At 43.4% G+C, this 14379-nt stretch overlaps 1 protein-coding gene across 1 annotated transcript in view; it reads left to right on the forward strand.

Annotated features, from left to right (window-relative positions):
- ACAD11 (acyl-CoA dehydrogenase family member 11) overlaps positions 1-14379 on the forward strand; it is a 269487-nt gene that overhangs the window by 233802 nt on the left and 21306 nt on the right. Inside the window, exon 18 of the mRNA XM_069211890.1 lies at positions 13606-13722. Coding sequence (XP_069067991.1) covers positions 13606-13722 — 117 coding nt within the window. The remainder of the gene's footprint in view (positions 1-13605; positions 13723-14379) is intronic.

The following is a 14379-nucleotide window of genomic DNA, read 5'->3' on the forward strand; positions in this document are numbered from 1 at the left end:
TATAAAAGCTCCGAACAGCAGTACCTCTCCTCATATGAGTACTTTCTTCAGAACTGAGGTTTTCAAGTTTTTCTTTAATAAGTAGTGTCCCATGTTAGAACTGTGCAAAGGCAGCCTATGATCCTTAACAGTGTGTACTACCAGTGCAAAGATTGGAAATTCATTTTGATAGCTCTCCTTCCTATGGGTCACAAGAACATGCAAGCACTTTTTATGTTGTTATGAAATAAACACCAAGGAGGCAAAATGCCATTAACATGCTGAAGAAAAGGTTCTGACATTGGCAACACTTCTTTGTAAGTATGGGTTGGTTATAGTTGTATGTTCGAGATACGTTAAGCTCTTCTATAAAGATAATTATTTCCATGCTTTGGAGTCATATGATGCACTGAGTCGTGTGCGCTGCCTCAAAATACCTCTTGTCATGCTGTAAAGTTTCAAGGGGTTGATCATTCTCATTTGCCTCCAACAATGTGCTAGTGTCCCTAATCCATCCCAACCCTCTGTTCATTGTCTTAAGGGTGCACAAGACTTTTCAAATGCAGTGTGGCCCTCTTTCCAGGCATCAAACCAGGTGTGATTTCTTCAGGCTTTTTATAGTATTCACTACTTATGTCTGGTGCTGAATTTCTTCAAATATAGCAATCTACAGTGGGTTGTAGGCCCATACTAACTGCCTTTAGTAGCTTAATGTACTCCAGGAGGATGGGTCATGTTTATAAAATTGTGACATTATGGTCATTGGTTTTTCTGTCGATCGCGGAATATCACTCTCAGATCTATTCTCGTTGTACCTTGCCATTGCTTGCAGGTAAATATCGTTGTATCCATCATCATTTCTTTGATTGTTGCTCTGTTTTCTTCCATTATTTTTCTTCTCTTCTCTACTGTTGGCCAAATGGACCGGGGCAAACAAGCATATTTAACAAGCATTGGCAAAGTCAATAGGCTTCGCCTTTGAGACTTGCTGGCTTTGTAAATATTCTTTAGCGATGCAGTACAGCAAAGCTAAATAAGAAAAGAAAAAAAAACTTCCACGCCACCTCATTTTTTAAGTGTGTGCACCACACATGCGGGCACCTGCAAAATAATCCAGCTGACTTATTTCTTTGTATTTTCCGATCAGTGTTAGATCAATATATAAAAAAATAAAAAAAGTGTAAAAGTGTTTTTTCGAAATGCAATTGGGGCAGAGCATCAAGGAGGGTGCGGGTGGAGAGGAGCAACATGGAGGATGCTGGTGGGCGGTGGTCCGGTGAGGGTGAGGAGGAGCAACTTGGGACTGCGGAGGAGAAACAGTGGGCAACAGAAAAGGAGGGTGTGGGTGGAGGAAAGCAACACAGAGGGTGGGAATGGAAGGAGCACAGGGTGGAAGTAGACAGTAAATGCAATGGACTAGAAGGAAGGGGGTGTGTGGGGAGAAGCAACAGGGAACTCACAGGGACTGAAGCAACACTTTGTTGGGGAGAAGCATACAGATGACAGTGAGCAACATGGGGCGCAGGGGGGGGAAGAAGTACATGAAGAAGAGAACTGGAAAACACATGGACTTCTACAGAGTGCTTAACCTAAAAGAAAAAAGTAGTGCTTGCTGAGAAGCAAGTGGAAGCATAGAAGGGGGAGCAATCAAAAGAGATAGCAACAAGGCTATGTTCCATTTAAGGGTCAAACACAAGACTGACAAGATTGACAAACTAGGACACAGATAAGAAGCAGGCAGATGAGTGGCAAGAAGGCCAACCAGTGGTAAGCAATGCATGGTTTCCAAACCCTATTATGTTCCTGATAAGCCCACAATACGCCTCACAATAGGCAGCACATGTGCTGTGTAGTAGACCCGACCTAAAAGGGGGTATAATAGAATTACAAAGTTGTCTGCACTCGGGTGATAGTAACAACATAACCGTTTATTAGTTGATTAGATGTTCCCTTCCATTACTAAAGTAGCAAAAGACACTTGTTTGCAAATGAACATCACTGTATTCCAAATATATACGAAAAGCCAAGATTTTGCTCCTTTAAGGGGAGAGTCGAAGGGATTCCACTATTTGGGCCCTGATTTTTTGAGCTGTTTGAAGGAGAGTTCGATAATAAGATGTACTGATGCTCAATTGACGATTCTCATGTGGGTATATTGGGAGGGGATAGTAAATCCCCTTTTTTCCTTTATGCTGCATGGATAATTCAGTATTTGCATCTGCTCTCCAATGAGAGCCGGCTGTGGCAGCCTCATTTACTTTGTCTATAAGTTTCTTAGGCAGTCCAGAATATAGTGCATTGCAGAAGATCCCATATCAAGGCCTTTTGTAAGATCTATTTGCCAGGAAGCATAAAAGAGGAAGAATTTTGTGGCACATGGAAAGCTGCAATTAGACGCCTTTAATCACATTGATTCGATGGGCAAATAAAAGTTCTCACTTCAAAATAATTCCTAGGTTGTTGACTTTTTCAGTTGTAATGGGGGAAATCCCAAAACCCTGGAGTAAGGCAAATGTAGATACATACCTATTTGGTGCTCGTTAAAACATTATTGGGGTTTTCTCCATTAAGGTAGAGAAAATGTGTCTCATCCACTGTTGGATATGGTCAAGGCAGTTGGTGATTTTAATATTCTTTTTGGAATCATTTTTGGAATCATTTTCCAATTGGAGGCTGATTGGTCTATTTCAGGTGCTCCATGCCACCTTGTTTAAATGTCCTAATCTTCCACCTCCTCCTATTGAAAGAGGTGACCTTGTTTTTCAGTTATCTCAAGTAACTAAAACTCGTGCCCTAAGGTAACTATAACTTGCGTCCTCGCCATGCACTGCTAATTCCCATCACTCTTAACATCTTCTATGATGTTATTGATAATTGATAATATCAGTGCAACATTTTCTTTCAAATTATTGATGAAAAACTGTGGGGGGGTGCATCTTAGTTACCTTAGGGCACGAGTTATAGTAACTTGAGATAACTATAACTACTGAATTTCTATGGTTTTGTGCGTGTAAAATATGAACCCAAGTATAACATTCCTGTAAACTTAGTTTTTTTTAACGGAATATATATATATTACCTAGTGGCGGTCACTACCAGATAGTTAGGACCTAGTTTCTATAGGAAAAGCTGTTTTTTGCTTGCCTATATCTTTGGTGCCGCATGATGAAACTTCACAAACGTTTCCAATAAAATTCGACAGTCACGTGAGCTGCTTTCTGGAAAGTTTTGGGGTGATCTATCAAGCAGGCCGAGATGACGGGGGAGGGTGAAATTTAGAGCATTTCCAATGTTAATTCTCATAGGAATAATTGAACAGCGAAAACCACTGGACGGAATTACCCCAAATTTGGCAGAAAGGTAGCTCTTGGTCCAGAAAGGGCCCTTTTTGTTATTTGGTGTAAATACATTCAGTAGTTTTTAAGAAATTTAAGAAAATCCAAATTTGTATATCTATGGACACAAAGGATTTGCAACACCTCCCGATCTCGTGCTGAGATCTGATTGGCTGCTAACACTTCAATAAGGAAGAAATAAAAAGAATAAAAAAACAAAATGGGCCAGGGTATGAACACCCTGACCCCTTAGCATTGATGCTGGGGTCCCAAAGGGATCCCCCCAGTGCTAAAAAAGCATTTGAAAAAAAAATTACAGCAAAATCATGATGGGGGTCACAAATTCGCTGTAAGAATTAAAAGAAACAAGCATGGGCTCAAGCGCTTGTTTTTAAATAAGCCCCTGAGTGGACCAGGTTCCAGAGGCACTGTTTTCTTTTAATAGGGGGAGCCTTCGGGCACCGCAGGGACCACCACCTCCCCAGGGCGAAATGCTTTTAGAATGTGGTCTGGTGACCTCCCCCTCTGTCCCTGGGACTACCACCTCCCTGGGGCGATATATTAAAATATTTCCAGAGGGGGGACCTGTGCCCTGGGGACCACCTCCCCGCAGGGCATTACAGGAATTGGATGAAGGGGTCACGTGGTCCCCCTCCATTGCCCCGGGAACCACCAGCTCCCTGGGGCAGTTAACCAATAAGGTGCAAGGGCCTGCAGGCCCCCCTGGGATCACCACCTCCCCGGGACTACACATGTTGGAGGGTGGCCACGCGGCCCCCATCGTGGAGCCATTCATGGCCCTGGAGACCACCCCCCTAGGGCTGGCTCCTGCTATGTCCCATGGTGCCCACCCCCGGGACATAGCTGTTTGCTGTGGCTTGGTTGCAGACTTGACAGCTGCAGCCAAGCCACAGTAAACACTCTGCTAACCCTTAGGTAACTCACGCCCTTGCCATGCACTGGTAATTACCCCACAAATTACATCACTCATGACATCTTTGATATCATCACTAATCATATCAATGTACTATTTGCAGTAAAAACAATTTATGGGACTATATTGGAAATTCTTATAGGGGCTCCATTTCGGACACCCATTATCCCCGGGGACCATCACCTACCTGAGGCTACACATGTTGGAGGGGGGCCGCACAGCGCCCCCTCGTGGAGGTATTGATGGCTCTGGAGACCACCACCCCCCAGGGCTGGCTCCTGCTATATCCCAGGGTACCCACCCCCGGGACATAGCTGTTTGCTGTGGCTTGGTTGCAGCTTTGACAGCTGCAGCCAAGCCACAGTAAACACTCCGCTACCCCTTAGGTAACTATAACTCACGCCCTCGCCATGCACTGCTAATTACCCCACAAATTACATCACTCATGACATCTTTGATAACATCACTAATCATATCAATGTACTATTTGCAGTAAAAAAATGTTACTGGGCTATATTAGAAATTCTTATAGGGGGTCCATTTCGGACACCCATTATCCCCGGGGACCATCACCTACCTGAGGCTACACATGTTGGAGGGGGGCCGCACAGCGCCCCCTCGTGGAGGTATTGATGGCCGTGGAGACCACCACGGCCCCAGGGCTGGCTCCTGCTATATCCCGGGGTACCCACCCCGAGACATAGCTGTTTGCTGTGACTTGGCTGCAGCTTTGACAGCTGCAGCCAAGCCACAGTAAACACTTCGCTACCCCTTAGGTAACTATAACTCACGCCCTCACCATGCACTGCTAATTACCCCACAAATTACATCACTCATGACATCTTTGATAACATCACTAATCATATCAATGTAATATTTGCAGTAAAGACTTTTACGAAAAAACTGTGCATGGCGAGGACGCAAGTTATAGTTACCTTAAGGCATGAGTTATATTTACTTGAAATAACTTTAACTCTAACTATAACTGATGAATTAATATGGATTTGTACGTTTAAAATGTGAGCCTAACTATAACGTCCCTGTAACCTTTGGGTTTTTTAAGTGAGTGTCTGTGGTTTTTAGGTTGAGCGTAGCGTTTAACTTGTATACTTTTTAAGTATACTTATACTGTGGGTTCCAGTGATTTCATTTGTTGGTTCCCCTGTCATTCAAAAGTCCTTGCTTGCTAGTGGTCAATTCTGCCTCTTTGTCCTGCCTTTTTCTCTTTGGGAGCAGCACAAAGTACTGTATAATTATGCTATGTCCTGTTTATCTCTTCTGAAGGGGACATTTTCTTTCAGTATTGGCCTGTTTGTCTTACACTGTGGGTGTTTGATCAGCCCCTCCTCCCCACCAGCTCCCTCTGTAAACATAAACCAACAGCAGAGAGGGACGTTTCCAGGGTCAGCTTGCTCTAGCTCTCTTCCTCTTGTTATTTTCAGTCTGTGTGGCAATAAAAGTCCAGTCAATAATTTACAACACTAAGGGCCATATGTACCAACTAATTTTCCCATAGACACAGAATGGGTAAAACCCTTTGCTACATCTGGCCCTAAGAGCTTTAACTCGAGCAAACACAAGACTATTGCATTCCAAATGCTTGTTTCTCTTGTAATGTATGTGGCAATAAAAGTCCAGTTAGGAGTTTACAACGCTAATAGCTCTAACTCGAGTAAATGCGAAACCCGCGAAATGCTTGTATCTATAACGCTTTCATGTAAACTTGCAGTGGCCACGAGGGGTTTTCTGAAGCGCAGTAATAAAAACGCCTGTCTTCAATCCACAGGGCTTTAATGTAAGCGTAATATTTCAAGGCTGACAGATCGACTCTCTATTATGGAAAGCAACCGAGCCTGCTTCCCACTGAGGTCTGTTTAATCTACAGGGCTACATAATCAGACAGTAAAGTGGTGCGGTAGTATTTCTTGGACATGAGCTGTAAACTGTTGCGAGCGTCTTTGAAGTTCCAAGAAGCTTGGGAAGTACTTCACATTGTTGTCAGGAAGCAATTCATAATATTTGCATTCCGAGATTTTGCGAGTTGTGTATTTTTTTGTTACAAAAGTGAGAAAGAAGGCAGCACCGTTCATTACTTTCTTTTATTCCGGCTTGTGGCAGCTTCAAGGCATTGTTACAATGTTAGTGTGTTTGCAAAATGTATCCATAAACAATGATTTTCTAGACAGAAGGTAGCATGTGAATGCACGTTTACCATGCATTGTGCGTGTCTTTTGTTTCGGAGCTTAAACTAACTTTTTATTAAACATTCCTATCAAAAAGGGAATGTGTGTATGCGCTTTTTAGATTTAACGCATTGGTTTTGACGGATTTCCAACACGTGGCTAGTTCAGCGCTACAATTGATATTAAGCACACCTATTTATGTGGCTGTATTTAGTGCTTAATAACCCACAATTATACAGCAAAAAGAGCATTTTTTAACAGAAAAAAATTGCCTCGCATGAAACACCTAATAATTGGTTTTCTGTTTCTGAAAAACACCACCATCCAATTCTATCATCCTGAGCTCTCTTGTACGCTTTACTACTGTTCTCTTTCCAGACCGATTCTATTCGTCCCACATACCATCCTTCCCTTGTCACTATAACATTCACTATCAGTGTCCAGCTCTGCTGTGCTTTGCCACAGTGTTCTCTCCACAGCAATTCTATATATTTCCAGATAGCATGCGTCTTGTAAGTTAAACTTTCACACAGTATGCAAAAAAAAATTTGTTAAAAAGGAATTTTAAAGGTATGGTGCACTGTGCTTATCCCTTTAAATCAACCAAAGAAATAGTTTTAAAACGTGCCCAAAGGCGACCCTGCCATGTGTACTTCAGAAAACATTTCGTTGTACAGCATATGTGGTTTACGATTTACAGCGACAGACTTTGCTTCTTGGGAACCAGTGCCCTCTCTGTGGGAGGTTTGACATCCTTTGATTTATAGTATTTTAGGCTATTCGCTTGTCTCTGCAAAAAACACAAACGCTTAGTGATTTTGTGATGCCTAACTTTATAGGCCTGCTAACGTATTGCTTCATACATTGGATTACGCCCCTTCCAAATCAAAGCCTGCAAGTATTCTTCCTTGTTAGGTACATCGCACTCCACCCCGGCGCCGATTTCAAAGCAAAGGTGTGAATACGTCTCAGCCTGAAAAGGTGCTAACAGGCAGTGCTTAATTTGTATATAAAATGTGCCGGTGCTCAAAGCCCTCCTCTTAAACACGTGGCTGCTGCAATTAAATATGGGACACAGAATACTGAAGCAGCGTAATCTTGAGGCCATCTCGGGCCTCTTCAATCTCTTTAAAGCCACTCCCTGCCCCTTCAGACCACTCTTGCAGCTTTCTGCTTTCTCCCATTGTGACGCTTTTTCATTTTCTCTTCTTCTGTCTTTCCCATATGTCTTTTGCTCGCAGCAAATGTAAGGGCAGAAGAATAAGCGCCGGCCCTCAAAAATAAGTGTCGGTGCTCAGCACCGGAAACAACAAGCACTAATTAAGCACTGCTAACAGGTAACTAAAGGATTACCGGCTGCAAATGTTTTTGCCACTATAACTTAAAACAAACTGTGTTTCGTAAGTGAAATAGGTTGCACTTTTTAATTTGGGTTTAAATTGCAGAGCATCAAAGGAGTGTATTTGCGCATATGTAACCTATCCCTGTTTCCTGAAAATGTATTAGCACTATGCTTTTGAAGCAACTGATCTTTTTAGGGTGGAACGCACATGCGCTCTGGCCTGTTGTAACCTCCCTGTCAGCTTTTAACCACACCCAATCTTGCTATTCGTTGTTTGTTGTGCTTGTTTTAAATACTTCATTTTTATTGGTGCATTTTGTGAAATGTCCCAACTTTGTGTGCTGAGTTCTCTCCCAGGGGATTTCACTAAGTGGACATCTTTGTGGGCCATCACACTACATCAGGCTTCCTCCTGTTACAGCGTGTGACGGCCCCTCTTCCGGTTTGCCTTTGATCCCAGCCGCGATCGTTTCTAGACATTCACGCAGGGAGCCAATAACGCTCACGCTCATGGCAGCCGTGGCGCTTTGAATTGACTTGCTTATGTGAACTGTTTTACTTTTCATTTTCAATTTATGTGGCAAGAAAAGACCGGTTAGGAATTTACAAAGCTAATAGCTCTAACTCGAGCAAACGCGAGACCCATTGCATTGAAAATGCTTGTTTAATTCTATTTTCTAACCATAACGTCCCTGTAACCTTTGTTTTTTTCAGTGAATTTATATATATATCTATATCTATATCTATATATATATATTTATTTATTCAAAGCACACTGGTCATAAAAACTGTGCACTGTTGCAGCCTTGGAGATATGATCATTATCCCCAATTAAATTTCAAACTCCAAAATCAGACGCTGCCCTCCTGGTAGCTTTAATTTCCAGTTTGTTTAATTGACATCAGCATAACACCTACGCGTTTCAACCATTGCCGTCCTGTCCACGGTGGCTGAGCCTTTTAGCAATGTGATCTCCACTCACATGCCTTTATACCCTGCTAGGCGTTATGGTACTGGTATGACCCCCCCCAACACACCATGGGAGAAAGTTCCAGTGGCGTTGGGGCCTTTAGTATTTAATGTTCCAAAAACAAACTCCTGCACTGGGAATTCATTTTTGGAAAAGTAAGACCTTTTAGTAGTTTTGAACCCACACAAAACTTTTAAAGGGCTTTGTATGAACTGCCATCAGGGTGGTTCATACAAACCCATCGAGCTCACTGTGGGGTGGCAGAGTAAAGACACTGTGACGACCATAAAGCCCCCGCCACACCGTACGCCAACCTCTAAATCATGCCCACAACAATAAACCCTAACTGCTCTTCTGCAGCTTCTCTGTAAGAAGATGGTTTAGGAGAAAACACTTATAATATACACAATAAAATTCTATTGGACGTACTGCTGATTGTGTCTACATGGAAATGTAAAGTATCCTGTGTTTGAAGTCTTATGAAAAAACAAAATAATAAAAAAATGCATTTGGCCGTATTTCTCTCCATTAGTTCTAGAAATCCCTTTACTTTATATAAGAAGCACATTTTCCCAGTGGGGATTAGTTTTCAAAAACAATGCGTAAATTATCAATTAAGTAGTGAATGCTGAAGCCCACCATACAAGAACTGCTTGGAAATTCTGACAAGTGCTGAAAACATCAGAGTAACATCAATAACTGATGAAGGCCATGCTTGGCATGCATGCTATTACAATATCAAGTGCTCTTCTGAAGAGAAAAACAATGCAACTTGCCAAAATGCTTGAAGTTCACATACAAAAATCTATTTAGATTCTCAACAGCTGCCTTCAGTCAAGTGTTCTTGGCTGTGTACCAGGCAGACGGGAAGATGGAGTCAGAGAAGAGATATTTTATAAAGTTCCCCACATTCCCCTAAAACAAAAATCATGTGTTGATATTTATAGATCTGTTTTACAGAACTACTTCAATCTATACACAGAGAAGGGTCGGGCATAAAAAAATGGGCCCCATTTAGCCAATGATTGTTGTACATGTCATTCACATATTGATGTGCCAGCACTGATCAGCTGTTGGTTCTTGGAGTATGGAGTTTCACTCTTTAATGGGCGTAAGACCTCTTCACTAGTGCATGGGTTAGATGCGTCCCCGTGATGCTTCTCTGGCCCCTCTTCACGTACTCCTGCAGTGTGTCCTGACGGGCCGTCTCTCTCTCTCTCCCTCTGTCTCTGGTCCTCCAACAAGACCCCATTCACCTTCCACCCTTCCTATCCCGTAAGCGGACCAGCACCTGAACACAGAAAATACAGATATACAGTAGCCAGAAGTGAACTTGTCCATGGCACACAGTGTGGGTATGGCTGGAGCATGTTGCTTCTCTGTCCTCAGTCCTTTCCCCCTTTCCTGTGTTCTATTTTGGTCCCTACATTAGAGATCTGTGGTAGACCATGAGGATGGGCGACCAAGGGTTTCAGTGTTGTACTGCACCTCAATGCCTCCTTGAAGTGCCAGGACTATCCCATTGCCAGTTGAGGTCATGACATCAGCTTTATCAGTAAGACCCAGGCACAAGGCACACAAAAGAAAATAATGGAGTAAAAGACTATAGGCTCAGTGCAGGTCAAGGAATAAGATGTCAGAATTTACAATTAAAAGAACCTATTACTGCTGGAGCCTCTGATCCAGAGCAAATCTTAGGCTTCAGTGAGCTTCCTGGAGCCCCCAGTTTCAATGTTGCTCGGGCTCGAGCATCAGTGCCCGCTCAGAAGTTGGCACCTCTGGGAGTAAAGAGTGCAGCTCACTTGCCCGCATCATACACATGGGGTGCAAAGTGACTCTGTGTACTCTGAGGCCTATCTCAAGCTCATCCCTTTGTGAGAAATGATCCCACAAGTTGATGCTTTTTTGTTTTTAAGAGGGTAAAGGATAGCATTTGGGTGGACAGATGCTGTCTGTGCATTTCCCTGATTTCATGGATGTTTAGATGAATAAGTGCGTACATGAATGGAAGGATGGGTGCATTTACCCGCTGTGCCCCTAACATAATGCTAAACAGTTTGATGGGACTTGTGCCCCTGCATTCTTGTTGTTTCCTATGAGTAACCCTGAAAACTGTGTATTGATTGTAATCATGGTAGCGAGAAGTGTTGGAGAGATGGCGGTTCCATTTGTCAACCAGAGGTGAACATATTGTGTTGCAAGATGAAACTGTTTTGCTTGTAAAACTGCAGTGTGCTATTTCCATCTCAACCCAAAGATTCAGATTTCATTGTTGTTCCTCTTCCACAACTCGCAGGGTAAGTGCACAGGCTGGATCGCAAAAGGACAATGAGCTTTCGTCACCTCTCACTATCTGCAGTACAAAGTGGACAGTCTGCTGTTTCTGGTACCACTGTGTCTGAATCATTAGTACATCACTTGTGGGTGGATCATGCGGTTTGTGGAACTGTGCTAAGAGGTGCAAAGATCCCCTTTCTGATATTAAGGCTCACCCTGTCAGGGGCAGTGTTTCCAATCTTTCTTTCCCTGAAAGGGGCCCCAGTAGTAGATATGTTTGACCTTTTCCTGTGAATAAACACGAGTGAAAAAGGAATTCAGAAGCAGAACAGCACTGAGAGGAAGGGAGGGGAGAACAGAGGTGTAGAACCAGATGATTGAGTTGTGTCTGCAGGGGAAAAGGGATGGAATTCTAAATCTGTTCAGTAAGATAGGAGAATGCTCAACTCTGCAACGTGCTGAGGAGATCATGCAAGTGAGCAGATATGGATCAAAGTTTGCAGGAAGGGTATATCTCTGAAAAGGTTTGAGCTTCAGGCTAATTGTTACTAATAAAAGTGCACTGGTTTTGAAAAACAGGTTGACACATTTTGGTTGTGATGCTACAATTTTTATTCTACTTACACAAACATTAAGGGATATAGGGTGTTATTACAACTTTGGAGGAGGTGTTAATCCGTCCCAAAAGTGACGGATATACCACCAGCCGTATTACGAGTTCCATAGGATAGAATGGACTCGTAATATGGCTGGTGGTATATCCGTCACTTTACCGTCACTTTTGGGACGGATTAACACCTCCTCCAAAGTTGTAATAACCCCCATAGTTACTAGACAGTTGTGCAGCGTGGCGCTGCGCCAAAATTGGCAGCGTTGCGTCACTTCTGAAACACAGGAATGCGCCATATTAACAAAAATATGGCATACCCGTGTTTTCTCTAGCGCGGGCACTAAATTTAGCTGCCAACGCAGGCATCCTTTCACCAAAGTGCAAGGGTGTCTGGGTTGAAGGGAAAGATTGTTTATCTGCAGGAAGGTGTCCCTTCCTGCACATTAAACAATCTACAATGGCGATTTGGCACTTCTGTGTGTGCTGCAGAACGCAGTACACGTACAAGTAGCAAATCATCATTATTGAATGATTGTTTATGTGCACATAAACAATCATTTGTGGTGTTTTGTTCTTTCTATTTGTGCTGCAGAATGCATCACACAATGAAAAAGCAAAAACGAGGAGAAATAAAAGTATTTCTCCTTGTTGCGGCATGCTAATGCCACCCCTGGGGTGGCGTTAGTATTTGGCGCTGCCTCATATTTATGATTCCTTGTAAATCTGGGGCAGCATCTGAAGCAATGGGTGTTGGGGTGGAGTGCCCACAGCAACGCCTATTGCAAGCCCCTCTGCCGCAGAACACTCTGTCCGGGGCGGCCCATATTTACAAGGTGATGTTAAGTCACAAAAAAGTGGCTTGGCGCCTCTTTGTAAATATTGTGCAGTGCACAGCACCACTGGAGCTTGAAAATATGCCCCTAATTTTCAAAGGCAATTGGTCTGGGTTTTTCATGCTAGCACTTAGTGTCAGCATATTGGAGCAGTGTCATCTTAAGGATTTCGGGTGGCCCAGGCAAGAAATATTTTGGGGGCTCCTGTTCGGAATAACTGTGAATTTTATTACCCATTTATGGGAATTTAAGCCCTATATTGCCAAACAATATTGAATTATATGCTAACAATTAAGGTACAAAAATAGACAGAAGTGAGCTAAAGAGGAAGTTAATTTTCACAGGGAGAGCCCTTGGAAGGCGGAGGCCTTGGGAAATCACCCACTTTGCCTATGTCTTAAAAGTTCCCTGCATTGGAACAAGAGACATATGAGGAGTCGGCAGATTGCTGAGAGGACTTTAGCTGTAAAGTAGTTGCTCATGCAGATCAAAGCAAGCACTCTAGCAGAGGTGGAAGGATGCACTCAAAGAGCCAATAGCAATAGAGAAGAGATAAACACTGCAATGGGCTGAGCCAGGTTTTGATTGTAGAGTCTTTAGCCAGTGGCTGAAAGAAGCTGGTCAAAGGAAAGGGAAGACTAGAAGTCCACTCTAAGTATATTGTTAGCAGTAGGTTTGTTTGATAGTCATACGGTCAACACATACTCAGAAGGCTCATTTTTACAAAACAATGGAATTGATGGATGAGGAATGTTGGGATGAGCAAGACTACAGGTTTTAGCCTGCTAGCACTGTCAGAAAAATTGCCGTAACAGACCAGCTGCATTTTTTTAAATCAAACCTGTTCACCTACCTCTAAAGCAGATGGGGGCCATAAGTTAGACTGGCCGGACTGCTTCTGATTTTTAACAGATGTTGCATTACCCCCAACTCTAAATGTCCCTTCCTTCACAAGTTTGTATGTAATTAATACAAGCGATGTCTAAAAAATTGTGTAATGAAGTTTGATGTCATATTTTTTATAACCTATTGTAAATTCTAGGCTCAATTGTGGTTATCAGCATTGACCTCGATTTAAATCTAAGTAAAGCTGGCCAGTAACTTGCGTGTTGTTGATACCTCTTTCTTTGTGGTCTCTACAGGAGGTTGTGGCCCACTGGATTGCGGAGAGTCGTATTGCCATTGAGCAGGCACGACTGCTGACGCTGAAAGCTGCGAAGGCCATCGACACAGTGGGGAGTGCACGTGCTAGAAAAGAGGTAATATCTCATCATAATCTGAGGCCCTAAGGGTGAATGCCTTCTGTTAAGTATTGCCCAAGCTTTTTTGTTAGCATAACTAGAAGGCAGGCCTGTCCCATGGCATAAGTGGTATTGCCACTGTGCTGGTGCCTGGCTGATACTGTGACGGCTGAAGATTGTGATAGTGTCCACTTTGGGGTGGTGGAGGTGTGACCTGAGTGTTGGCCGAGGGGCGTGTGCTAGAGTGCACTGCATTTGGTTGGGATGGTGGGAGATGGGGCACTCACTGGTGGTGCCACAGTTGGTCTGCAAATGAGCTACTTCAGCACATCTCTCTTTTTGTGGTTACTGGCATGCTGCACCATGGACACACCCATCCCTATGGATCTAATCCAGTCTCGGGAAAGTGAAGCTCTGGCCACCACTTCCCAGACGCTGCCCAGTAGACTGGCCTAGCAACTGCAGTGCCCCCCTGCCTCTACTCCATCTCCTCCTCCCTCATGCCGCAGGCGACCAATGGGTTTGATTCTGTTTGATGACTCTCTTGTTAATGATATTCAGGAATGGACACAGGAGGCACCAGCAGGGGGCAACGCTACTGGCGGCAACGGGAGACGAGGAAATTAGGGCCTCGTTTAGAACATGGCGGACGGGTTACTCCATCACAACATTGAC

This window comes from Pleurodeles waltl, chromosome 10, assembly GCF_031143425.1.
Source record: "Pleurodeles waltl isolate 20211129_DDA chromosome 10, aPleWal1.hap1.20221129, whole genome shotgun sequence".
NCBI lineage: Eukaryota > Metazoa > Chordata > Amphibia > Caudata > Salamandridae > Pleurodeles > Pleurodeles waltl.